The sequence below is a fragment of the Sus scrofa genome, chromosome 12 (genome assembly GCF_000003025.6).
Source record: "Sus scrofa isolate TJ Tabasco breed Duroc chromosome 12, Sscrofa11.1, whole genome shotgun sequence".
Lineage (NCBI taxonomy): Eukaryota > Metazoa > Chordata > Mammalia > Artiodactyla > Suidae > Sus > Sus scrofa.
This window is the reverse complement of record NC_010454.4, coordinates 34,263,955-34,289,142: the sequence shown is the minus strand read 5'-3', so window position 1 is coordinate 34,289,142 and position 25,188 is coordinate 34,263,955. Positions and strand designations below refer to the sequence as shown.

Genomic DNA, 25,188 nt, shown 5'->3' with positions numbered 1-25,188 from the left:
AGAGTGTAGACCTTTCAGGTACCCACATCTAGCAGTCCTCTGGGGGCCAGCACCAGCCTGAGAGCTGGTGGCCTTCCCAAACTGTGGAACACAATTTGCAAATGTTGGAAATTTTATCCACAAATCCCACAGTGAGTGGACATTAATATAGATCCTTACGTAGAACAAAACCTGTTACGGACTCTGCGTGCAACGTCACTTCAATGCAGGAACAGCGACAGACGTGCACTCTCACAATGAGCAATTTGGAGTCAGTTACACTACAAAACTGTTGCAGCAGAGTACACCTTCTCTTCTCAGCTGGGCAGGCTGGCAGGGTAGGTCAGCATTAAACTGTAGTAAGGGCTGATGAAGCATGTGTAAGCAACGCATCACTTGAAAAAGTGTATTACTTACATTTCCAACTATTAACAAAGTAGTTACTACTACAAGAGAGAGAACAGGAGGAAACTGAATTTTTGAATTAGGTTTAAGCAAAAATTACAAAAGCACATTCTCCCCTCTCAGTCAGAAGTTGGCAAACTCTTCTCTGTAGACAGCCAGATAGGAGCTTCTGCCATGGCAGAATGAATTTGACTAGTAACCATAAGCTTTCGGGTTCAATCCCTGGCCTGACTCAGTGGGTTAAGGATCCGACATTGCCATGAGCTGTGGTGTAGGTCACAGATCCTAGAAAGCAAAAAACAAAAACAGAAACAGCCAGATAGTTAAGTATTTTAGGCTTTTGGGCCTTGGAGTCTGCTGCAAAACTCGGCAAGTAAATTTATAAAAGGAATCCTGAGAGTTAATATCTAATCTAAATTTTATTATTTATTTGTTTTTTGTCTTTTTAGGACCACACCTGCAGCATATGGAAGTTCCCAGGCGAGGAGCTGTAGCTGCCAGCCTACACCAGAGCCATAGCAACATAGGATCCGAGCCACATCTGTGACCTGTACCCCAGCCGAAAGCAATGCTGGACCCTTAACCCACTAAGCAAGGCCAGGGTTTGAACCCAAATCCTCGATACTAGTTGGGTTTGCTACCAAGGAGCCATGACAGGAACTGCCTAAAATTTACTTATTTATTTAGTCTTTTTGCCATTTCTTGGGCCGCTCCCGCGGCATATGGAGGTTCCCAGGCTAGGGGTCCAATTGGAGCTGTAGCCACCTGCCTATGCCACGGCCACAGCAACGCAGGATCCGAGCCGCGTCTGCAACCTACACCACAGCTCATGGCAACGCCGGATCCTTAACCCGTTGAGCGAGGCCAGGGATCAAACCCGCAACCTCATGGTTCTTAGTTGGATTCGTTAACCACTGCGCCACGACGGGAACTCCCTAAAATTTATTAAAAAAAATTTTTTGGCCACACCCAGACATGTGGAAGTTCCCCAGCCAGGGATCAAACCTGTGCCACAGCAATGACCTGAGCCAATGCAGTGACAATGCCAGGTCCTTAACCCAATGCACCATGAAGGAACTCCTTATTTAACTTATAAAGGGAAATAAACAGTCACACTCTGAAAACTTCAAAAAAATATATATTTATAACATATTTGTCACTAGTATTAACATATAATACCACTATTACATAGATTAAATTGCTAAAAAAGGTAGAATTTTTGGCAAATAAAGCGTATCTGCAATATTAATAATAATTCTTTAAACAGCCATCTATCCCAATTAGGAAAGGTACAATAATGATGAACTAGAGTTTGAGGTTTTTTTTGGTTGCACCCATGGCATGTAGAAGTTCCAGGGCCAGGGCTCAAACCCATGACACAGAAGTGACTGGAGCTATAGTGACCCAAGCCACAGCAGTGACAATCCCAGATCCTAACCCATTGTACCACCAGGGAACTCCCGAAGTTTTAATTTTGAAGAGAAGGAATTAAGCAGGAAGAGGAAGAGAGGAATAATATTAATAGGAGAGAGAGACATGGTGAAAATATAACTCTTTGGGGTTTTTTTGTGTTTTTTTTTTTTTTAGAGCCACTCCCTCAGCACATGGAGGTTCCCAGGCTAGAGGTCAAATCAGAGCTATAGCTGCCGGCCTACGCCGCAGCCACCGCAATGCAAGAACCGAGCCACATCTGCTACCTACACCACAGCTCCTGGCAATGCCAGATCCTTAACCCACTGAGCAAGGCCAGGGATTGAACCCGCAACCTCATGGTTCCTAGTCGGATTTGTTTCCACCACACCATGATGGGAACTCTGAAAATATAACTCTTTGGAATACACCATTCTAAGAGTTGTTTCTGGTAATATCATATACTACTGTTATCCATAATAGGATAATAAAGATGGGAAGAATCAGCCAAAAACAAAACAAGAATTATCAAAGAATGAGGGAGGCCAGTCCCAAAATAAGATTTCCAAGCCTATATTACTAGATAATTTATTTGGGCCTGAAAAGTGGCCATCATGTGGCCAGGAAATGTGAAACACCCATTGTGTCTATTCACTGACAGAAACATGATGCAGTTTCCATAGAAACATTCTGTGCCCCATCTTTCTCAAAGAGCAGTCAGTAAATAGTTAATAACACTCATTTTAACAAAAAATTTACTGGTAATAAAGGGAGTTACAATAGAAACCTGTCCTCAACATAGTTTACTATGGAAGATGAGACAAATATAAATGAAACAAAAAGATAACATACCATGTTATTTCCTTTTGTCTTCAGAGAGTATTAGTCATTAAAACAAGTGGAACAAGAGAATAGAGAATTACACAAGTGAACAGTTCCTGGAGGTGATTCCTACACACAGTGGAATCAAGAGTCCTAATCTTTGTGTCCACCTAGTAAAAGTAACAGTCATCTCCAGAAGGGACAGGAGAGGTTGACACATGAATATGGAAAACAGAATTTCCAAATTAGGGAAGCCATGTTTCAGTGCAAATTACTCTACAGCACCGCTCACCCCCAACAATGCCTTTAGAAGAATGGAAAGCGTGATTCTGCTGATTGTTGGAAATATTTTTTCCCCAAGTCGCTTAAAAAAATTTGTAGAGTTATAATTTACATATAATTCACTCCCTTCAACTGTACAATTCAACGATTTTTAGTATACTTACAGAGCTGTGCAACTATCTTATCACATCATTCTAAGAGGTATAGAGTTTTAAGTGTTTGGAAAATCACTGAAAAATTGGGTCTTGCGACTTCAACTCTTACAGTAACTAACTCTGAATTTCCTTCTTTCCTTTTTTATCCTCAAGGCAAAATACAGTGCTGACACTTTATACTTACTGGATTGAATCGAAAGCGTTTAAAAAGTTTCTTTTGAGGAAGTAATTTACATAAAGTGTTGAAAATAAGGCAGCTTCTGAGAACTAAAAGGGTAAAATCCATACTTAATAAATTAGCTGGTTGTGGGAGCAATCTATAAAACTGTCTGTGGATGTGTAACTGAGAAGTTTAGAAACACTCCAAGGCTCCAATTAAGATGAGGATATAATCTCAGGAGCCAAAACCGAAGTGGTTACAATCAGGTTAGCAGAAATCAATTCAACTGTCTAGCAACTGTTTAGAGAAAGAAGATAAGACTACAGAAAGGGAATTGCCAATCTTGACCCAGTATTATTCAGGGAACAGAGAGACAAAATCCAGAGGGTGTGATCCTGTTGAGGGGCAGGGATCATTTATCAGGTCTCACCAAGACCTGAATCAACTCTCTCTCAAAACAACTCACTTCCTTTTCTTTTGATTCCTCACCAAGACCTGAATCAACTCTCTCTCAAAACAATTCACTTCCTTTTCTTTTGATTCCTCATTTACTAAGAAACTGCCTGATTTGCTTTCTAGACCTGCCAAAAGTTTTCTTGGTAGGTACAATCTGAATATCCTGGTTATCAAAAATGAATTGCCTAGGAGTTCCTATCATGGGGCAGTGGAAATGAATCCGACTAAGAACCATGAGGTTGCGGGTTGGATCCCTGGCCTCACTCAGTGGGTTACGGGTCCAGCGTTGCCTTAAGCTGTGGTATAGGTCCCAGACACAGCTCGGATCTGGCGCTGCTGTGACTCTGGCATAGGCCAGGGGCAACAGCTCCAACGAGACTCCTAGCCTGGGAACCAGCCCCAAAAAAGACAAAAAAAAAAAAAAGAAAAAGAAAAAGAACTGCCTCACCCCGCCCCCAGCCCCAAACAAATGAACAAATGGTTTGGATATTTGTTGTCTTGCTTTTTACTCTTGTGGACCAAAACATGCCAGTCTGGGACACTGACAGTAGAAGATCACACCCTTAAATGTAATCATTTTCAGCTAATGTCATCCTAGGAGATCTGATAAACAGCCGCCCAGACTTTTCCTGCTAGCTCCTGACCTTGTCATAGACCCTAGAACCTATAATTTGGTGACATTCAAATAAAATAAGAGAAGCTGATAGAGAAATAAGAATGTCCTATTCACTGTATACTAAATTCTACCCGCATACCTGAACAAAATCAGAAATGGCTGCATTAAATTGGACAAGAATAAATCGAAGCAAATTCATAGTTTTCTTATTTTTCTGGAATGAAGATGCCTTGAAATTATAAGCACTTATGTTTAAACTACTTTGGTTTATCAACTTAATATTAATCAACAGAAGACAAATCTGAATAACAACAAGTGAATGGAGAAAGTTAGAACAGAAAGAAACTGTGCTCAGTAAACCTACTGAATGTAAGAACCAACACATTGTACACCTGCAATTAAAAAAAAAAAAACCTCTCATCTCTTCTGCTACTAACCAAATAGGACTAAATAAATTTGTTGAAATAGTGTCCCTTTTAGTCAGCTTCTCATTTTAAAAATTATCAGTGTCTTCTTTTAAATTGAAAGTTTGGTTTAAAAATATATCATTGAGGAGTTCCTGTTGTAGCTCAGCAGGTTAAGAATCCGACTTGGGAGTTCCTGTCGTGGCACAGTGGTTAACGAATCCGACTAGGAACTATGAGGTTGCGGGTTCGGTAGCTGCCCTTGCTCAGTGGGTTAAGGATCCGGCGTTGCCGTGAGCTGTGGTGTAGGTTGCAGACGCGGCTCGGATCCCGAGTTGCTGTGGCTCTGGCATAGGCCAGTGGCTACAGCTCCGATTCGACCCCTAGCCTGGGAACCTCCATACGCTGTGGGAGCGGCCCAAGAAACAGCAAAAAGACAAAAAAAAAAAAAAAAAAAAAAGAATCCGACTAGTATCCATGAGGAGGCGAGTTCGATCCCCAACCTTGCTCAGTGGGTTAAGGACCCAGCGTTGCCGCAAGCTGTGGCATAGGTCACAGATGCAGCTCAGATCCTGCATTGCTGTGGCTGTGGTGTAGGCTGGCAGCTGCAGCTCTGATTTTAACCCTAGCCTGGAATCTTCCACATGCCGCAGGAAGAAAAAAAATATCTATCATTGGAGGATGATCTAAAAGACAAAAAAACTGTGCGATACCCAGTTTTGAAAACCATCAGATTTCAAGGACTACTACTAAAGATCTTCTGTGAATCTGTTGAGCAGCAAATTAAATTTGCATTTTGGGATTACTGAGAACACTGTTAAAATACATGCAATCGCCTTTTAGAACTGAAAACATGACCTTCTGAAAAATCTTTTTAAGGCACTTTGGATCTTGAATATACTGTTTCCTTCTTTACTGTGACTGCCATGATGACTAGGGTCAAATTTGTAATCCATCTTTAGAACTCACAAATTTTTACTGCAGCCATTTTGTGTATTAACTTTATCCATGACTTCATTTTAATTTCCCCTTATATTCTCCGTGATTTCTCCATTCAATTGCAATAACGTTTTCTGGTATCTCTGTAAACAGCATCACATCACTGGGGAGAGGGATTGATGCGAATAAATAAAAATGAAGAAAATCATCCTCTCAATCAGGGTGCAGACCTGTTTCAGCATATTTATGACAGGGTTTTTTTTTTAATTTGAATTCACCATTAATATTTTAAAATCCCAGTATTTCATATAAAAATCCAGATTTCAGATGGCTCCGTGGCAAAATGTAACAAGTTCTTATCTCCCTGGACCAACATGCTGGCGAGATGAGTCCTTAAGCCGCCACTTCGGTCTCCAGTGGTCACAGAAATCCTCACACATCCACTTTGCTCATTCATATTACCTGAGAGATTTGCTAATGAGTTCCAAAAAAGGAAGGAACGTCAGGATTCTGCAATACAAACAGGAGGGCGCGCGTCTTTTTCGTTCTTTGAAAGACGTTGTAGAAATAACAGACACAATTCATTCTGCAAACCTTCACTGGACCTCTCCGCTGCGCTGGGCCCTGGCGATAGGTGATTTAAAAAAGAAGCAGAGGTCTGGGTCCTGGTTGGCTGATGCCGCCAGGAATTACCGCCACGAGCACAAGGAGCGTTGAACTGAGGTCAGTTCTGAACCGAAGGTGGAACGGTACTTAGCGTAGAATATTTATTAAAGCGTCTCAGCCAGGTTCCCCTGCATTAGACAGTCGTCCAAGCAGTCCACGGCCCGTTCGCAGATGGGGCGGGAAGACAAAGTCACGTCTCGGCTCCGCGTTGATTCACCCGCAACGCGACTCCTGAACGAGGTGCACTCTCCAAGGATGCCCGTGTTTCCGGAGCAACCGCCTGGTCCCTCCCCCTTTGACTCCGCCCCCGGCAGTCTTTCCCGCCAAAGGCCGTTAACAGCGCAGAGCATGGTGGGACCTAGCTTTAGGCTAGGTTTCACCAAATACTTTCAAGACGCCGTTTTTTTGAGAGAAACATTCCTGAGGAAACTGCTGATTCTTTAGGATTCGACAGAGATTAATAACCCCTTTTACGAGAGCTCTATATTTAATTTTGCCACAAGGCTGGTCACTCCCTTATTAAACCCCTCGACAAATCGGGAAGGCGGGAACTTTTTTCCCTTCGCGCGGAGGGTGACGTCGCGCTTGCGCGAGCGTCACTCTCGCAGCACCCGTTACGCTCTTGCGCGTGCGTAGTGAGATCGAATAGCTGCTTCCTCCCGCTTCTCTTCCTCCCTCCCCCCCATATCCGTGCGCCGAGCTGATAAAGGCGCCATTTTGGAGGGGCCGCGGGAGACGTGGTGTCGCTGCGGGCTCGCTCTCCCGCTCGCTAGGCTTGGTGGGAAGGCCTGTTCTCGAGTCCGCGCTTTTCGTCGCCGCCATGTCGGGAGGTGGTGTGATCCGTGGCCCGGCAGGGAACAACGATTGCCGCATCTACGTGGGTAACTTACCTCCAGACATCCGAACCAAGGACATTGAGGACGTGTTCTACAAATACGGTGCTATCCGCGACATCGACCTGAAGAATCGCCGCGGAGGACCGCCCTTCGCCTTCGTTGAGTTCGAGGACCCGCGGTGAGGCGGCCAGGGGCTTGCGGCCTTGAGGAAATAGGTTGGAGTAGTTGGGGAAGGCTCCGGGGCCTTCACTTGGGGAATGGGGCGGTGGGTTCTTGGGTTGGGGGCCAGACGATATCGCCCATGCAGGAGTCGAGTAAGGAGCCGAGTCGGCGTGGCTCCTCTGGTGGCCGGGCCCCACGGACGTCCCTAGAGCCGACTCGCAGGCTCGGAGCGGGAAACTGAGGCGCCGAGGGCTGCTGGAGTGGTCGGGAGCCTGGCGTGCTTCTGGGTGGGGGAGGGGCCGTTCCTATTATGCGGCGCATGTGGGCTCTTCCACCCCGGTGCGCATGTGCGGGGGCCCGCTCGCTCCCCGGCGGAGTGAGCCGCCCCTCCTGGCCCTTTTTTTTTTTTTTTCTTCTTTTCCTTACCCCTTGGCTTTCTCTGGTCACGCAGAGACGCAGAAGACGCGGTGTATGGTCGCGACGGCTATGATTACGATGGATACCGTCTGCGGGTGGAGTTTCCTCGAAGCGGCCGTGGTACCGGCCGAGGCGGCGGCGGGGGTGGTGGCGGCGGGGCTCCCCGAGGGCGCTATGGCCCCCCATCCAGGCGTTCTGAAAACAGAGTGGTTGTCTCTGGTGAGTTGGCGGGTCCGTGCGGATTGATGATAAGGGGACCGCACACCGTTTTGAAGTTTTTCTTGGTGTTTTCATGCCAGGTCTTCACTTAAACCGGAGTGCCTTGGGTGACTTTAGTTAACAAGGACTACTCTATTTGAGACTTAGCGAATTAGGTTGCAGTACCTAGAAGATAAGAAGAGCCTTAACTTTACAAATAATTTTGGACTCTTGATTCCGAACTCTTTTAACAGCTCGTTAAACGGGATGTTAAAGACCGTTGGTTTTAAGTCTTGTTTTAATGTAACCTTTATGTTTAATGTGAAACTTAGGATAATTGGTATTGAAAGAAAACGCACTTTTTCAGGACTGCCTCCAAGTGGAAGCTGGCAGGATTTGAAGGATCACATGCGTGAAGCAGGTGATGTATGTTATGCTGATGTTTACCGAGATGGCACTGGTGTCGTGGAGTTTGTACGGAAAGAAGATATGACCTATGCAGTTCGAAAACTGGATAACACTAAGTTTAGATCTCATGAGGTAGGTTATATTCTTTTCCTTGGCCAGAATTGGATACAGTGGTCTTAACAGTGGAATTTGAAGGTAAGATTCAGGCAAGGGTGTCCAAGTAAAAACCCAGTAAAGTGCCAGATTTCTGGTTTGAGTTACGTTGATTCATTCAGCATGCCTGAAGACAGGTGAAAGCTTAGATCTTTCAATCGAAAGTTCTGTCTATCCAATAGGGAGAAACTGCCTACATCCGGGTTAAAGTTGATGGGCCCAGAAGTCCAAGTTATGGAAGATCTCGATCTCGAAGCCGTAGTCGTAGCAGAAGCCGTAGCAGAAGCAACAGCAGGAGTCGCAGTTATTCCCCAAGGAGAAGCAGAGGATCACCACGCTATTCTCCCCGTCATAGCAGATCTCGCTCTCGTACATAAGATGATTGGTGACACTTTTTTGTAGAACCCATGTTGTATACAGTTTTCCTTTATTCAGTACAATCTTTTCATTTTTTAATTCAAAACTGTTTTTGTTCAGAGTGGGCTAAAGTGTTGAATTGCATTCTTGTGTAATATCCCCTTGCTCCTAACATCTACATTCCCCTCATGTCTGATAAATTGTATTTTAAGTGATGTCATAGACAGGATTGTTTAAATTTAGTTAACTCTCCATGCTCTTCAGACTGTGATACTGTGTAAATGTCTATTCTGCTCTGGTTTGTGTGAACTGGGATGTTGGGGGTGTTGGTGGTTATCTTACCTGGGGAAGTTCTTATGTTTATCTTGCTTTTCATGTGTCTTTCTGTAGACATATCTGAAGAGATGGATTAAGAATGCTTTGGATTAAGGATTGTGGAGCACATTTCAATCATTTTAGGATTGTCAAAAGGAGGATTGAGGAGGATCAGATCAATAATGGAGGCAATGGTATGACTCCAAGTGCTATTGTCACAGATGAAATTGGCAGTATTGACCTTATACTAAAAGGCAAGGGTTTAAAGTGATTATATACATCTATCTTAAAACACTTGAAAACATTTTATGCAGTTATATTTGGCTACAATTGCTTTACTCTTTAAAACTCTGGCAATTGTGGCAAAATTACATGGCCCATTTTGTAACAATTTGTTTTGCTCCCTTCCCTTTTTTGTTTTATTAGGGACTAATGTGGGAAGAACTGATTAATTTGTCACAGTGCTTAGTTACAACTGTTAATGTGTGACCTGCTGTTGGTGTACTTGTGGGTACAGGGTGTCTTTAATTCCAACCAGATAGAGTATAATATCAATACTGCTAAATCTGCATGTCCTCTGTGTGACTGATATAATAGCGTTGCTACTTCATTTTTTTAAGACAAAATGAAAGCAAAATAATAGAATTCCAATTTATTGGTGTAGATAATCTAGTTGGGAATACTTTTTAAGTCTCACGTTCCCCTTTAATATTCATAATTGACTCATGTTTAAAACACTTTAATTTACAAATTAAATTGCAGTTGGGAGCATTAGATTTAGTTTAGACTTAGGTGGGTAGCAATACCAGTAAACTTTTAAACTACATAACTTTTTGCAACCACAAAACCTGTAATACGCTGTACAGTAACAAGTGTTGGCATTATCAGTTGAACTGTAAATATAAAATGCTTCTTCCAGTTAGTCTCTATGATGATTAAGTTTCTAAAATTTATCTGAACACCATTCAGAAACTTGTTTTGGGGAATTTGATAGTTATTGATGTACATCTGTTAAACTGATGACAGACATAACTCATCATTCCCCAGAAACCTTTTTTGATTACAGTATCTAACATTTTGCCTCCTCTTTTTTGGTTTTGCTGGTTATAAAGGTTTGGATTGGAGAGGGCTCACTGGATCCCAATCCTTGGAGCTGGATCATTGGATTCAAATCATAATGTGGATAGGATAGGGAGGATGAATTACAAGGATTCATGGAGCGGGATCAGATTACCAGGAACATAGGAGTGGATTCCTGCCCCAACCAAACCGCATTCGTGTGGATTTTTTTTTTTTTTTTTTTTTTATTCAACTTAATTGGCTATTCCAAAGATTTTTTTTTTTTTCCTATTTTTGACGATTGGAGCCCTTAAGATGCACGATGGAATTGTGTTTTGCATTTTTGGTAAAAGGAGCAAAGCGAGGACCTGGAGATAAACGCTGGAGCAATCTCCTTGGAAGGATTCAGCACGAGTAGATGGTAAACATTTAAAGGGGAAAGGGGGGGTTTGTTTAAAATAGTAAATCAGTAAGTCACTTCTAAATTTAAAGAAAACAAAATTGGAGTTGAAGAATAAGTAGGTTTCCAATTGGCTATTGCCATTTTTCTTTGAAAAAAATAAACATTTTTTAAAAAACTATGCATGGTTGTCCTTTTTCCTCTTGTAAGATTTTTTTTTACTGAGTGACTTAACTAGTCTCACTTTAAATTTATAAGATACTGATTCTCGTGTTTATGTGTTAGTAAATTAAAGGTTCTTTGAAGTTTTCTAATAAATGCTATTAGCCACTGTTAATTCTTGTAAAAGTCTTCAGGGGACGATAAGGTGAGAATACACCAACTGTATGTAATGGTAACTGAGGGGGGGGTCATCTAGTCTCTGAAAAATAAGCTTCCAGTATTTTAATTAAAAAGTGATTAAGGAGTTCCCGTTGTGGCTCAGTGGTTAACAAATATGACTAGGAGCCATGAGGTTGCAGGTTCGATCCCTGGCCTCACTCAGTGGGTTAGGGATCCAGCATTGCTGTGATCTGTGGTGTAGTGTAGTTCACAGATGCGGCTCGGATCTGGTGTGGCTGTGGCATAGGCCGGTGGCTACAGCTCTGATTAGACCCCTAGCCTGGGAACCTCCATGTGCTGTGGGTGCAGCCCTAGAAAAGAAAAAAAAGATTAAAAGTTTATAGATGGCTGCTTATGTTTAGTGATCGTATAGGCAGCATAGGGTTTTGTGCAAAATTTGGTGATGACTAGGTGACTAGTGTTGCACTTAGACTTTGAGTTTCAAACTCATCTGAAAAATTGGTAAGTATTAAATACTAAATTCAGCACAGATTAGAATTGTTAAATAACATTTTCTTTTTGAGATGTGAATAGCACACTAGAAGGTTAGCTGTATGTTTGAGCGAATCATTGTTAATACAAAGCTGGTCGTTCTTTAGAATTTTACCTTGAAAGTCTTCTCAACCATGGAAGTTATTCTTGTATCCAAAACAGCAAAGCAGTGATTATATCTTTGTAGTCTACTAGTTTTTGTATCTTTACTTGATGGCCTCTTGGTGCTAAATCTTCAACTTAGAGTTGGAGGAGGAGATTTTTATTTAGAATTTCTGCTTTTTTTTTTCTTCTGATTTCCTGACAGCTAGTCACACCCATCAAACCACTCTTATTTTTGCACCCAAAAGATAGCTATATTGTAAAACCTTCCTTGGGTATTAATTATAGTTGGCAGCAGAATTAAAGATGGCTATTCAGGTGACAATTTCAAACCTAGGAAACTAGGAATAATTTTGGTAGTAGAGGAAATGGACCCAAGGAGTTGCATAGTCACCCAACATATTTAAATGAACCTTGTGGAATGTTAGGAAGAAGAGGGATAAGTACAAAATTAGGAGTCCATTAAAATATTTAAAGCACTTGGTATAGATTCATTGAGAAGCTCTAGTATTCAATAGAGTGTTCAAAAGTAAAAGTTTTTATTTCCTGGGTAGAATATACATTGATAATTTTAAATGACTTGGAAACGTGAATGTGGCCTAGTCTTAAGCCTGGATTTATTTGTGTTCATTGAGTATTTTGGAAACAAGACCAAAATTAAGATCAAAGTTGTATGCATTTAAGCTAAGTTGAAAGATGTGCTCTACTCACAGTTTTAGTACTTCCATCCCCAGATTGAAGTGAGATAGAAAATACTGTTTATCTAGCTATTTAAGATTAGAAAGGACCCAACTGTGTTGTAAGTATGAAAGGTAAGATCAGCCAGAGCGCTAGTGTGCTGAGGGGAGGTGCAGACTTTGTTTTTCAGTCTTAGCTAATAGACCTTAGGCCACTACCCATATTGGCAGCTACTAAACAAGTCATACCCTTTTGGACCTAAAAATTTTTCCCCTTTCATTTATGTCCCCTTAGAATATTATAGGGGGCCTGTAATTAGTTTATTTTCTAACCAAGGAAACATTTTAAATCTCTGAGAAGCAATTATTTTCATAACGTCAGATTGAGTAACTCACCTTGCTGTTCAGCCACATCCTTCTGGAAACAAAAGGTAAGAAACTCATTTTCTGATTCCTAATTGTTTGGGATCTGAATTTTGTTAGAAACTAAGTTAAGTTTAATAGTTTGAAAAACTGTAATATGAATAGATTTTCCTCATTAAAAATTTTTTTTTTTAGGATTTATAGTTTAATAAATTTGGAGTGTTCATGTATCTAGTCACTGTAGTGCTTTTACTAAGTTCAATATGAATCTAGAATTTCAACTTTTTCAGTTTTGTCTTTGATAGATCTTTGCTCATTAGGGCTGATGTTTTTTCAAGTGTCTGTGAAGATGAATTTCTTGTGTGCCTTTTTTGCTTACTTTGTACATGAAGTTGTAATGAAATTGCAAACTAAAAAATAAGTTGTGTGTATTTACCATAAATAGTATTAAAAGAGAAACTGTTAGACTGAAGTTTTGTTAAAACCATCTTTTGGTTTGATTTAACTTTGTATCACAGTATGAAGAGTGCAAAGGCAGAAACCAGGTTCACAATCTCTTATCTGAAAACAAAAGTTTTTTGGTGGTGGTGAGCAAATTGAATATAAAGCATGACCAAAATCAGTGCCTTTGTGTTGTACTTACTGTGACTAAACTGTCTTCGTGCAGAAATATTGATGTGTTTCGTTATACCATCGTCAGTTGCCAGAGGCTTTCCTGAGGATGTTATGTGATAAGTCTGTGAAGTGCAAAAAGCTCTGAATTTCAAGTACATCTACCCCCAAAGAGTTTGGATAAGGGATTGTAGAACTGTAATAGAATATACAGGGCAAAAGCTTCTGTGTAATTTGGGGCATGTGAGTGAAAACAAACCCCATTACTGTGGATCTTTTATTTGGGCTGTTAAGTTCCTCATTTTTTAGGCTGAAGCAGCCATAAGGAAAAGGTATGACTCCTTTCTTTATATTCTGTTGCTGTAGTGGACTCGAAACAACTGTACTCCATTGAAGGAAATCTGCCATCCTATTGCATACAGTGGGTAATACTCTATTCGGGGGCAATTTTTTCTCAGTACTTTCTGCTTTTACAGGAACATTGATCAATCTGATCCTATAGGAAAAGCTAGGATTGGCATGAAGTAAAGAAATTACAAGGAAATGTTTGTTTATTGTGTTTCTTGTGATTGTCATTGAATAAATAGTAATCCTGGCAAAAACTTTTGCTTTAAATATAGATACGAGGGGTTGCAGTATACTTAAACCAGCTTATTCCTGTGATTGAGGGCTCTGAGGGTGCTTCTTGCTAACCTGAATGTGGTTGTGATTTTGTAGAGATGGAGGGAGGGAAGGATTTTTTCTTTTTAAATTACAAAAATCACTTGGTGCTTCTGTATAGTCTTTGTCATACAGAAGTTAACTTAGGCAAAAATAACCTCATAATAAACGTTTCATAAGAGATCTCTCTGAGTTATGAGAGAGAGAAATCATGCATGCTTTTGCATAAGGCAATTGCCATTTAGGTAGGTATTCAGAACACAAATGAAAACACTTAAAGAGTCCAGTATTTCCCAGTTTCATCTCCATCTCTTAAAAGGTTCAAAGGAGTTACATATTCAGCTACCTGTTAGTGTCTTCTTGACTGTTGACAACTGCTGATAGAATTACCAGTGTGAAGATGGTGGAAGTTGAGAGCCTTTCTAGAATGCTGTACTCATCCTGATTAAATATATTTGAGCAAAACATTAATTTTGTAGGGATGCCAAATAGCTAATGAGGGAAGGGCTTTTTTTGTTTTAACTGGTCTATTTCTCTCTGCCCTTTTTGAGTAAATGCTAGGGGGAAAAATCATTTAGCCACTAGAGGGAGCCATGGTATAAAATCCATCAGGAGCTATAACCTCATACAGCAAGACAGAAACTATTTTACTATTCAGCCCCAAAGTTAGATTTTTATTTTTTGGTCTAAGTTTTTTTTTCCTGTAATTTTGCTTCTGCATCCTCAACTGTTGGGCAAAGTTCTTCCCCTTTTCAGCTTCTGGACCCATCTAGGTTTGGTTTTGTTTTTTTGTCTTTTTGTCTTTTCTAGGGCTGCACCCGAGGCATGTGGAGGTTCCCAGGCTATGGGTCTAATCGGAGCTGTAGCTGCCAGCCTACACCACAGCTGCAGCAACGCAGGATCCGAGCCACATCTGCAACCTACACCACAGCTCACGGCAACGCCAGATCTATAACCCATTGAGCAAGGCCAGGGATCAAACCCACAACCTCATGGTTCCTAGTCAGATTCATTAACCACTGACCCACGATGGGAACTCCTAGGTTTTGAATAGTACTTCAATGAGTACTGAACTTGGGAATCACAAATTATGTCTAGGTTCTAGGACTTAGGGAAAAATAACTGAAGATGTGGGTCTCCATGGTTTTCAGCCTATTTAGTACATCTCCAGGTATGGAATAGTAAGGCCAGCAGTTTAAGAATTGGGTATGGAAATGTGTTCACTCCCCCATGCTTCCCAAAATCTAGCCAGTCATACAGTGAATATGCTTTCAGAAACTTGCATCATTTGATTTTATGATGTGAAACAGTTTTTGGAGTGTTACCAATCATTTCTGAGCATTATTGAGACTTTTAATGATTGTTCGTGTGTTTAAAACCCTGTTTATTCATCAGTTTGGCTAGTTATATTCTATTTTGCAGGCCTTGTTTCAGAGAGTATCTTGTGATCAAAAAGTCAGTATAAGCTTTTCTTGACTTAATGCCATTTTATTTTAAGAAAGCTGAAAATTATTATAAACTCACACTTCAACAGTTGTTATTTCCTCTCCCCAACTTTACATTGCAAAAATGTAAAGGACACAAATTTACTTCCTGTTTAAATTGTTATCAGGAATACTCAAAGTTTTTTAAGCCCCCTTGTTGATCAAGTTTAGTCGATACTAAACTTAACTTGTGAAGAGAGATTCTATTCCAAAGTTGTTCAAATGGAAATCTAGAAAAATTTTCATTAAAAGGCTAAACTTGGAGATTGTTAAGGTGCCAGAAGGCATGGCAGAATTGTACCCTAAGATCCTAGGTGTTAGGAGAGCCTTTGTAAGTTGGAGAAAAAAGCTTCCAGGTTTTAATTATTAAGGTTTAATACTTAGGAAAGGACTACCACATCAGTTGAACAAAGGACAACCTACAGCCTTTAAATAGCCCTTGGAAGTCCTGGGCTGAATCTGAAGCTGTTGGTAACCTGGCTCCTGGCCTCTGTCTTCTCCCTGGTAGACTCTATAACCCAGGAATTTGCCCAGTATTTCTTGTATTTGTCCTTCTTGCTCCTGCAATGCCCTCCATCTCTTCTTCATTCAGAGAAGTGTAACATACCCTGAATAGTACTATCTCAAAAATCACCTCTGAAAACTAGCCCATTATGTTGTGTTGGCACAGACTGTGTAAATACCTCTAGTATAGCATGTCACCTACCTTGCTCTATCCATCTTCGACCTCATGTTAACTTGGCTCATGAGTTTTTATTTTCTAAAGAACCAAAACAGTATCTAGCACATGATAGTCACTAAATAAACTTAGTTGAATAAGCACTATTTGTCCTTGCTCATGGTTCCTGCAGAGTATTGTTCTACCACATCTTAAGCCATTCTGCCTTTATCGATGAGTTGTTTATGTCTTTTCTTACAGCTCTCTTCCCAGGAATAGCACAATGCATAGCTCAGTGTTGTGAGTAGACACTCAAAATATTAATTCAGTTTTATTTCCCTTTCTGAGTATTTTGATAAATAACCGGTAAATACAATCTCAGTTTCTTCTATTTCCAAGTTGGAAGTAAGTCCTTATTCACTTGACAGTTTATATAGAAGAAGCTAAATAACATTAAGACATTTTTCATCCTTTTACCTGCTGGAGTGTTTCTAACAATTTTTGGAGACTTCCTTAACTTGAATTACAAAATAAAGAGTGACATCCACAGCATGAGACGAATGTAAAATGTTGGTTAGGGGCAGGGCAAGCAAACTACCACAAAGGAAACTAAAAATGACTCCTTTGTTTTCTAAAACTAGGTAGTAAAGTTGGGGCAAGATGACTGATGGTCAAATTCTCTGACTTAACCAGTTCTAAGCCGCAGTGCCCTTATATCTGACTTGAGCTAAATTAGAAATTAGTTATTAAAAAGTTAATAGGTAGAATTCTTCACATTGCTGTTTGCATTTGTCTCCCATCTCCATTCGCCATACCAATATCCTTGTCTGTGCACCCAGATTCATTAAACTGATTTTGCTTACCTGTCTCCATCCTGGCCGTCAAGTCTGATCTTCCTAAAACAGTATCACTCCCCTAATACAGAACAACAGTGGGTTACAGTCTACAGTTAATAACCATTTTCAGTCACATCTCCTGCTCTAGTTGAGCTAGTAATGTTTTACTGACCATGCTTGGGTTTGTTTCTTTGTTTTGTTTTCAGAGTTTTCACCTTCCCTCCTGTTAGTGGTCACCCTGCAGCTTCAATCATTAACAAGTTAAATTTAATTCCCGAAACTGAAAAGCAAACTTCTGAACCCATGTAATGGCTCTCTGATGCATTTAGTCTCCACAATTTTCCTAATTGCCGTTGAAATTTTTCTGTTAGTTTTTTCTACCCAGCAGAACTTTTGTCATATTTGCATTTTCCAGTAAGCCATATGTTTACTTGCCAAATAGCCTCAAAATGCCATTTGGATTTGTCTCCCATCTCTGGCACAATTTAATAACATTGACCAGAAGTAGAACTTGGTACTCCTTAAAAGCAATGTCATAGAAAACTATCTCACAAGTTATTGGCTAACTGGGTATAAGAGAAAGTATTACTGAGGTTGCATCAAATAATTCCTCAGAGGTGATAGATGCAAGTCACTATTGACCCTTAATGCCAGGCTTAGGGGTGCTGATCCTCCATGCAGTAGTGGAAAATCCCAAATAACTACAGTCAGGCCTCTGCATTTGCAGTTCAGCACCCACAGTTTCAACTAACCAGTTTGTGTAGTACTGTAATACATATTTACTTGAGAAAAAAAATACATGTAACCAGCTGGCACAGTTAAGCCTGTGTTTTACAAGAGTCAACTAATTTAAATGCCAGGCTAAAGCAAATACAGTTGGAAAACCATTGCCTCCCCAAAATCAGTCTTGTAAAGTCAAAGTTTTGCAAGATGAGCACACTTCAATACAGAACTCAGTGTCTCCTAAAAGTAAAAGAATTCCTTCTCTTGCTGCTTCCTCCTGGGTCTCTCTTTTTTTTCCCCCCAAGCATGCTTTTTATAGAAGAAGCCTTAAATTACCTCTGAATTTGGTGGCCCTAACTCAGTGAGTTTCTAGCAGATTCCTCATTGGGATTGAGTCATCTTGGTTCTTTTTTATTAGTAGTTATTCATAAAGGGAATTCATATATAGAGTGAAGAAACTGGATAATAGTTGTTTTTTTGGTTTGGGAAAGTCTTAACATTACTCCAGACCCCTGACCCTGGCCTTTGGGCTGATAGAGAATCAACTAGCAGCAGTTCTCTCAAAGCCAGTAGACTCAGCACACATTTAATGCACACACCCAAATCTTCCATTTGCCATTAAAAATTATTCAGCACCTTGATGATAGCTAAAGATCAAAACATTGTTGGGCCAGTTGCACTGTCTGCTTTGCTTTTCAACATTTAATGTCTTAAATGCATACATTTGCATGTTGCCTTTAGCTGTTGTGTGTATGTTTTATTTCCCCAAGCTACATGTAAACTCTTTGAGAGCAAAGACTGTTAATAACTTTTAACACTACTTTCAAGATGGCCCAGTAATGTTAGTATGCATGCACCTTAAATGATTATGGATAAATGGGTTCATGAGATCATAGGCAGATGGGCCACATAGCTTAGATCTTATATGTAGTGTGTTCCTCCAATTAGATTTAGGCTTATTTCCAAAGTAGTGACTGAAAGAGTTTGTGCCCCTTCTACCTTAATTGAAAATTTTGGGGGTTGGGGGGGGGAGGAAATGGCCTTATTAGTGAAAGTAGTAGCTGTTTATGAAGTACTCCTTTCAATCCTCAAATGGTATTAGCCTTATTTTGCAGTTTGTGGAAGTAGGCTCTAGATGTTAAAGTGACAGGCCCAGAACTTGAATCTGCATCTTCTAGTGACAAATTTCTGTTTATTTTACTACTATATTGCTTTTTAAAAAGCCATGCTTTTTCCAGTGGGAGATTGTTAAGAGGAAGTCTTTGACCCAAGCGGTCACCACTTGCAATATCCACCTGATGCCACTAGGGTGTCCCATGGTGCCATCTTTGATCCATGCTCTTATCCAAGTTGCTGGGGGCTGTTTCAAAGTTGTTAATCTAGTCACTGCAGCTATGGCCCAGAGCCTAGCTACAAGACAGTGGGGTGCGTAGCTTAACAGTCTGCATTACACTTAGCCCTGAGCACACAGCCTTTTAAGCATCAATTTTGATATTCAGCAGCCCTAGATGATAATCTGCAGTGAACCAGTGAGATAAAGTCTCATTCATTATTAGAGCAAGTAGCCCCTTTAGTGCTCTTTTTAAATACTTTGTATAAATGTCTGATTGCTCTATAATTATTTCTTTTCAAGTTTTGATTTCTCTGCTGGAGGAGATTCTTAAAAGTTTCCTAGTGGTTAGTACAGTTCCTGACATTTAACAAAGGCTTGATAAATATTTGTCTACTGAAGTAGGATAGTAGTTATGGCATAATTCTACACATAGGCCATTTTTCTAAGGAGAGCCTACATTATTAGGACGTCTTTGTTTTGTTTTCAAGCTGATTAGAGTTCATTATAAACTAGGAAGTTAGTCCCTCGGGGGTCCTCCTGGCTGGCCTTTCAAAATCTTGAGAATTTCACTCTAGGTTGGAATTGGCACAGCCTGACTCTGGGACTGTCTCTGAGCTGATTCAGAGACAGTCCCAAACACCTCTAGGACCAGGTGTTTACCAGGACTCTTAGAACACGAGAAGAGGCCAAATTAAACTTTACTGATTGGAGATGTTGGACTTGGGATGCATTTTCCCCTCTCTCCTCCTATTTTCCCTGGTAAGTTTCCATCCCCAAATTCCTGTGGTTTTAGGGAGATCATCGTGGAGCAAATCCCAAACCTACTTCTAGGATTCAAGGTTTCCTTTTATATTTTCTGGGTGAGAGGGCTGATCGCAGATTGTAGTACCCACTTGGATCCCTCCACATGTTTTGCGTAAGTGATCAGAATAACCCAACTTTAGCTAAATAAACTTGTGTGTAGAACATACATGGGTCTTCCTAAGGCTTCATGAGTTTTGCTAAATGTATTACATAGGTGACTGGACAAATTAAGAATAAGTTATCAATTCCGAAGCAAACAAAAAAAAAAATCCTCTTGTCCCTGAGAAGCTGAACTAAGGCTTTTTTAAATCTCATTTCATAAACCTAATTTTAATAAATTTGCCTGAAGATATTTAATATGTGAAGAGTATACCATGCCTCTCCTGTCTAAAGTATAAATCACTAAAAGGCAGAGCTAGTGTGTATCACAACCCCCAGGATTCCTATTTCTGGGATTGCCTTAAACCTGATGCTCAGGAAGCGTTTTCACCGGCTTGAGTTGAGTACTTGCCATCTGCTCTCTGAGCATTCACTGCTGAATGAAAGGGGAAAGAAAGTGAAATGAGAGGTTGGGGGGTGTGGTGAGGAAGCTGGAAAAATAAGAGGAAACAGCTGGGAACTGGGGAGTCGGGGGCATTCACTTAAGGTCAGTAAAACAGCAGAGGACAGGGTCAGGCCTTGGGGGTAGAGGACTAATTAACTAATGCCAATTAGATGAGAAGAGTCTTATGTACTTTGTTAAAAGAGACTAAAATTACTATAAAGGAAAAATCTAGTTTCTCTGAATCTGACCCATCTTTCTTGTGTACCACTGTCAATCGTTCAAGTCAAAATCTATCCTGCTTCTAGGAATTTTGGTCCTCTTTCTTCAAGTAAAGCAAAGAGCTTTCTGCTACTACTCTGGGCAACCAAGGGTGAAATGCTTCAAGTAGTACTTGTGGATAGCAGGTAAGCTTGATGTTTTATTACACAGCCAAGGTGTAAATGCGGAGTACAGCTGTTGTCCCAATGTAGAGCTTTAACAACCAGCTTGCCAGGTTCCCTGCACTTGCTTATATGCCTGGACCAGATCACTGTAGAACTTTAGGCAGCTTCTGGTTCAGAGACTTCTCGGGGTCAAGAAACATCCTTAAAAAAGCAAATCTCTCCCCTGGAGCCTTAGCCAAATCTTAAACTGTTCTGGCCTTGTGTTGCCACTCTTGGCATTGCTGTCTGGAATGGAGCAGCCTTCCTAAAGCTTAGTCTAACTAGTCTTGTGATGTCACATCGGTGTCTTGGGTCACCACTGCTCACTTCCCTCACCCTGGGAACATACTACATAGATTCCTCAAGCTCGTTTCATTATTCCCTGTTTCCTTCACTACCAGGAATGGAGGGATCTTCAGCTGAAGATCAGATTGACCCAATGAAGCTTTTTTTTTTAAATCTAGACCAATGAAAGGGAGAGGAAGGACCACCAACTCAGAAAGAGGGAGACATAAAATCTGCATATATTAATATGCTAACTCTTTGGAGACCTCTGAGAAACAGAATCCTGTTTGAACTCTGGACTATCCTCAAGTCTGGTATGAAGAAGAAATTGAAGAGATGTTTTTGTTGGGAGTTTGGTTAAAGAATATTCACTTGATATATGTATGTTTTTGTTCTGCCCTACTCTTCACATTAACATTTGGACAGGCATTAACAAGTACCATTTTTTTTTTTTTTCAAATGAATATCATTTTTTTTCTGGTAATACAGATGGGTTGCTAGCACAATGCTGTTTAGTGCTGTTAATCCCTCTTTTCTCTCTTCTTTTTTTTTTTTTTTGGTCGTGCCCAAGGCATGTGGAAGTTCCCAGGCCAGGGATTGAACCCACACCATAGCTGTGACCCAAGCCCAGTGGCAACACAGCATCCTTAACCCTCTGGGTCACAAGAGAGTTCCACTGGAATGTATTTGGGGGGGAGGCTATAGCCACTGAAAAGAGCTTTTCCTTTGTACCAGAATAACTGCTTATGTAAGGATTTAATTTATGGTTTTAACTGTTAGTATGATGTAACTGAATAAGCTTTGCAGTTTGGTTCAGGCCTACCAAGTTTGCATGACCTGTTAAGTGTTAACTTTTTTTTCAGGCTCAGCCATTACTCTGGGCTTGGGGCATCTAAGGGCAGGGAGGAACAGGTGTCCAAAGGAGAAATGTTGGTGCCTGAGAATATGTTTTCCAGTTGTATTGAATTTCTTACTTGGTGTATTTTTGACCCGTCTTAGTTTCTTTCCTTCTTGTGTCCTATGCTGTTTTGCTTGCTATTTGTTGGATGTCCTCTTCAGCTATTCAGGACTTGGTATTTCTACTCACATGCTTTGTGGATGGAACTGATAGGTTGAGCATTGATTTCTGGCACCTTTTTTCAAAGAAGAGTTAAGGTGATAGATGTGTTTCCATGGCTTTGGACTTGTTTTTGGCATCTTGGGTATGTGGCCTTTCTTAGTAGAATGTATAAGGACCCTCTACTACCAGATGAATTAAACGTCTACTAGGAAAATGGGTAGATTTGTTCCCCATTCCCTTTATTCTCTGTGACTATGTTCCAGCTGTCAAGGAACTTAAATAGGTATTTAGGGGGAAAATTCTTTGTTGTTTCCTCTTGCTCACCTTACTAGTTAGAGCAGAAATAACTAGTATTACACTTTAGGTAGTAAAGTTGAAACACAAACCCAACTTCTGACCACATGGGCCACAGGCAATTGGCTTAAACCCTAAGCAGGGAGGAGGGGAGTGAGATTACTTCTGCTTTCCTCTCTCCCCAAGCTTGGTCGCTTTTGCTTTTGTCTTGGGACTGGGGCTGGGGCTGGGGCAGGGGGCTGTTCCCTTTGGTCTGGTAGAGTATGCTTCCTTCTGGATTCCATTGAGGCTGGTAATGAAGGGTAACATTTCTCTCTGGCTGATATTTCTGGTATTTCTAAATATTGTAGTCTTGGTTTTTATTAGTAGACCTGTTAATTGTCAGTTCTACCTTTCTTGCATGAAGAGTTAAGTAGTGCATTAACTGCCAGTCTGGAGCTTCTAACTGGATGGTCTCTACAAAAAGTTTTGAATTTGACTTGGTTTTGGTTTGTTGGGCAGTCTTACCTGGAAAAGGTAATTGACAATAGCAGAGTTTCTATTCCTAGGCTGGTGAATCTAATCTTAATCCTTAATGTACCCACAGGATTTTAAAATCCTTTCCAAAATGGGAAGGAAATATCCTGTTGCCTTTTAGCATTTGCTAAAAGTTGTCTTGAGAAAAGCTGATCTTAATAGGTCTCTTCTTTTGTCATGTGTCATTAGCCTTTTGGCTATTCCCCTTAGGGCTCTTTGAAGGAGAGAGGCATGGGGCATGGGGAAAAAACCTGTTAGTTTGAGAGAAAGTAAGAGGAGGTGGCTCAGAGCTCTTACATAGAGGTCCCAGCCCAAAAGTTAATCTAGAACCACTCAATAGCACCAATAAAAATATTTACTTAGCACCTGTTATAATCCAGGAAAATGGTCTAGCTTTTTGTATACATTTCTCATTTAATCCATAAGACACCTCTGTGAGTTAGGTATTTATCTTGTCCTCATTTTCCAGATGAGGAAACTGGGGCCCTGAAGATAAAGTGACAGGTTATACACATCGGAGTAGGAGAGATGGATAGAAGGACAGGGTGAGGAGGGAATGTGAATTTTATTTGGGTGGATGTAGCACTTGTGTTTTTTGGCTTAGTTACCAGACATTTCGGTTTATTCATCCTATCTGGAGGTGACACCACTGAAAGTTTTTTTTTTTTTCTTTACAATAATCAAGATGAATTTATTGTCTTTCGACATTGCTAGTGTTTTGATGGACCTTAGTACAATCTGTGGAAGCCTGCTTGAGGAGGAGGAGTTTTGTTTGTGGTTAAAGATTTTGTCTGTCCTAAGGATGGAGTCTTTGATCTTAGTTTCATTACATTCCTCAAAACAGTTGGAGCTGAAGGTTTTTGAGTACTCTTTTCCAAACTTTTTCCAGAGAAAAATATCCCAAGATTTAACATTTCATCTGAATTTAAAAGGTCGTTAATTTTTCTCTTTAAAGGAGGGTTTGGGGAGCAATCAGGAACTCTGGTTTCATCTCATGGTTAGAAAGAAAAATTAGCCGTTTACACAGAGTTCTTTTGTGGTGCAGCCGGTTAAGGATCTGGCGTTGTCACCTTCGGTGCAGGTTCGATTCCTGGCCTGGGAACTTCCACATGCTGTGGGCACAGCCAAAAAAAAACAAAGCCATTTGCTTCAAAAAAAGTGATACTTCTGAATCCCAGCTCTTCAACAATGAGAACTGGACCGTTTTTCACTGGACATCTACTTTATGGTAGTGAGGAAAACCCTCTCCAGAGGTACTGTGAGAAGGCTCACTAGAGAAGGGTTTTCTAGATCCTGGGAAAAGATGTTCAAGAGAGTCCAGCAATATCGTCATTAGAAAAATGGTCTTCATTCAGTACTAGTTTTCATGATCCTGAAGCTTCACTCTCACCAGTTTGAAAGGCAGCAAAGTAGGAGAGGCTATACAGGGGAAGAGAAAAACTGAGGAGATGTAGTACTGAGACCTTGAAGTGAACATGTTAAGAAAGACAGGGAAGAAGCAGAGACTTGCATTTACTGAATGAAAACAAAAGAATATGCAGTGTCTAAGGTCAGAGCAAAAAGGTTTTCGCTTACCTAGTTAACTCCTTAAGTTTACATCTTAGTTCTCTCCTTATCTTATATACATATAAACTTAGGCATTTTATTTCTCTTTCCAAAAGTGACTAATGGACATTTGTAGGAGACTTAGGGGCCACTGTAGCAGCTTAGCTAAGGAATATAATCAGGAAACTATTTATTCATTTTCTGCCCCCCCACCCCACCCCACCCCCGTCTGAGGCTGACCAAGTCACCTGCTTCTGCCACTGATCCAAACACTGCAGAGCTTCTCATTCATCCCCCAGGCCTCCTGGCAGTGTCCAATAGAGAATCGCCTCTAAAAGGAACCAGACCAATGTTTTGCAGCCCCCACCCCCTGCATTCTGGTGACTGAGGGAAAGGGGTATACGTGTGTAGTGGATGGAAAGGAAACACAGACTGGCAAATTACTATACCTCCTCAGTCTCTTTTACCAATAGAATTCTGCCACCGTATTATTTTTATTGTGTCTGTATGGGGGAAGTCAGAGATGGTGACCTCGATTAGAATGTGACTTAAGAGGAATAAATGGAGCGGATGAGATAAGAGTCAGTTACGAAAGATGTTGAAGCCTTGAAATAATGTGACCATCTGAAGGATTTTTTAAAACCAGAGTTAATAAAAATATCATTGATAGTCTGCCCCCTCATTTCCCGCCACAGGAGACTTCTTGGACTGGAGGCACTTGTATAATAATAGCTTGTTTCTAATATTCCCAGTAGCTACCTCTATGTGAGGAATGGATAGAAAATGTTCAGGGCATCA

The 25,188-nt window shown here is 40.7% G+C and overlaps 1 protein-coding gene and 1 long non-coding RNA gene across 3 annotated transcripts; one reads left to right on the top strand and one right to left on the bottom strand.

Moving 5' to 3' along the window:
- Positions 1,503-7,735, bottom strand: LOC110256034. The gene is made up of 2 exons (XR_002337195.1): positions 3,709-7,735; positions 1,503-3,649 (listed from the first exon to the last, which is right to left on the bottom strand). It is a non-coding gene; the product is annotated as an uncharacterized LOC110256034 (long non-coding RNA).
- SRSF1 (serine and arginine rich splicing factor 1) lies at positions 6,979-10,780 on the top strand. 2 transcript variants are annotated; one of them, XR_306516.3, is made up of 5 exons: positions 6,979-7,308; positions 7,744-7,928; positions 8,275-8,447; positions 8,651-9,334; positions 10,253-10,780. XR_306516.3 is itself a non-coding variant. In NM_001038007.1 (4 exon segments), coding segments are annotated over 4 exon segments (747 nt in total). In that variant the 5' UTR covers positions 7,025-7,114; the 3' UTR covers positions 8,846-10,778.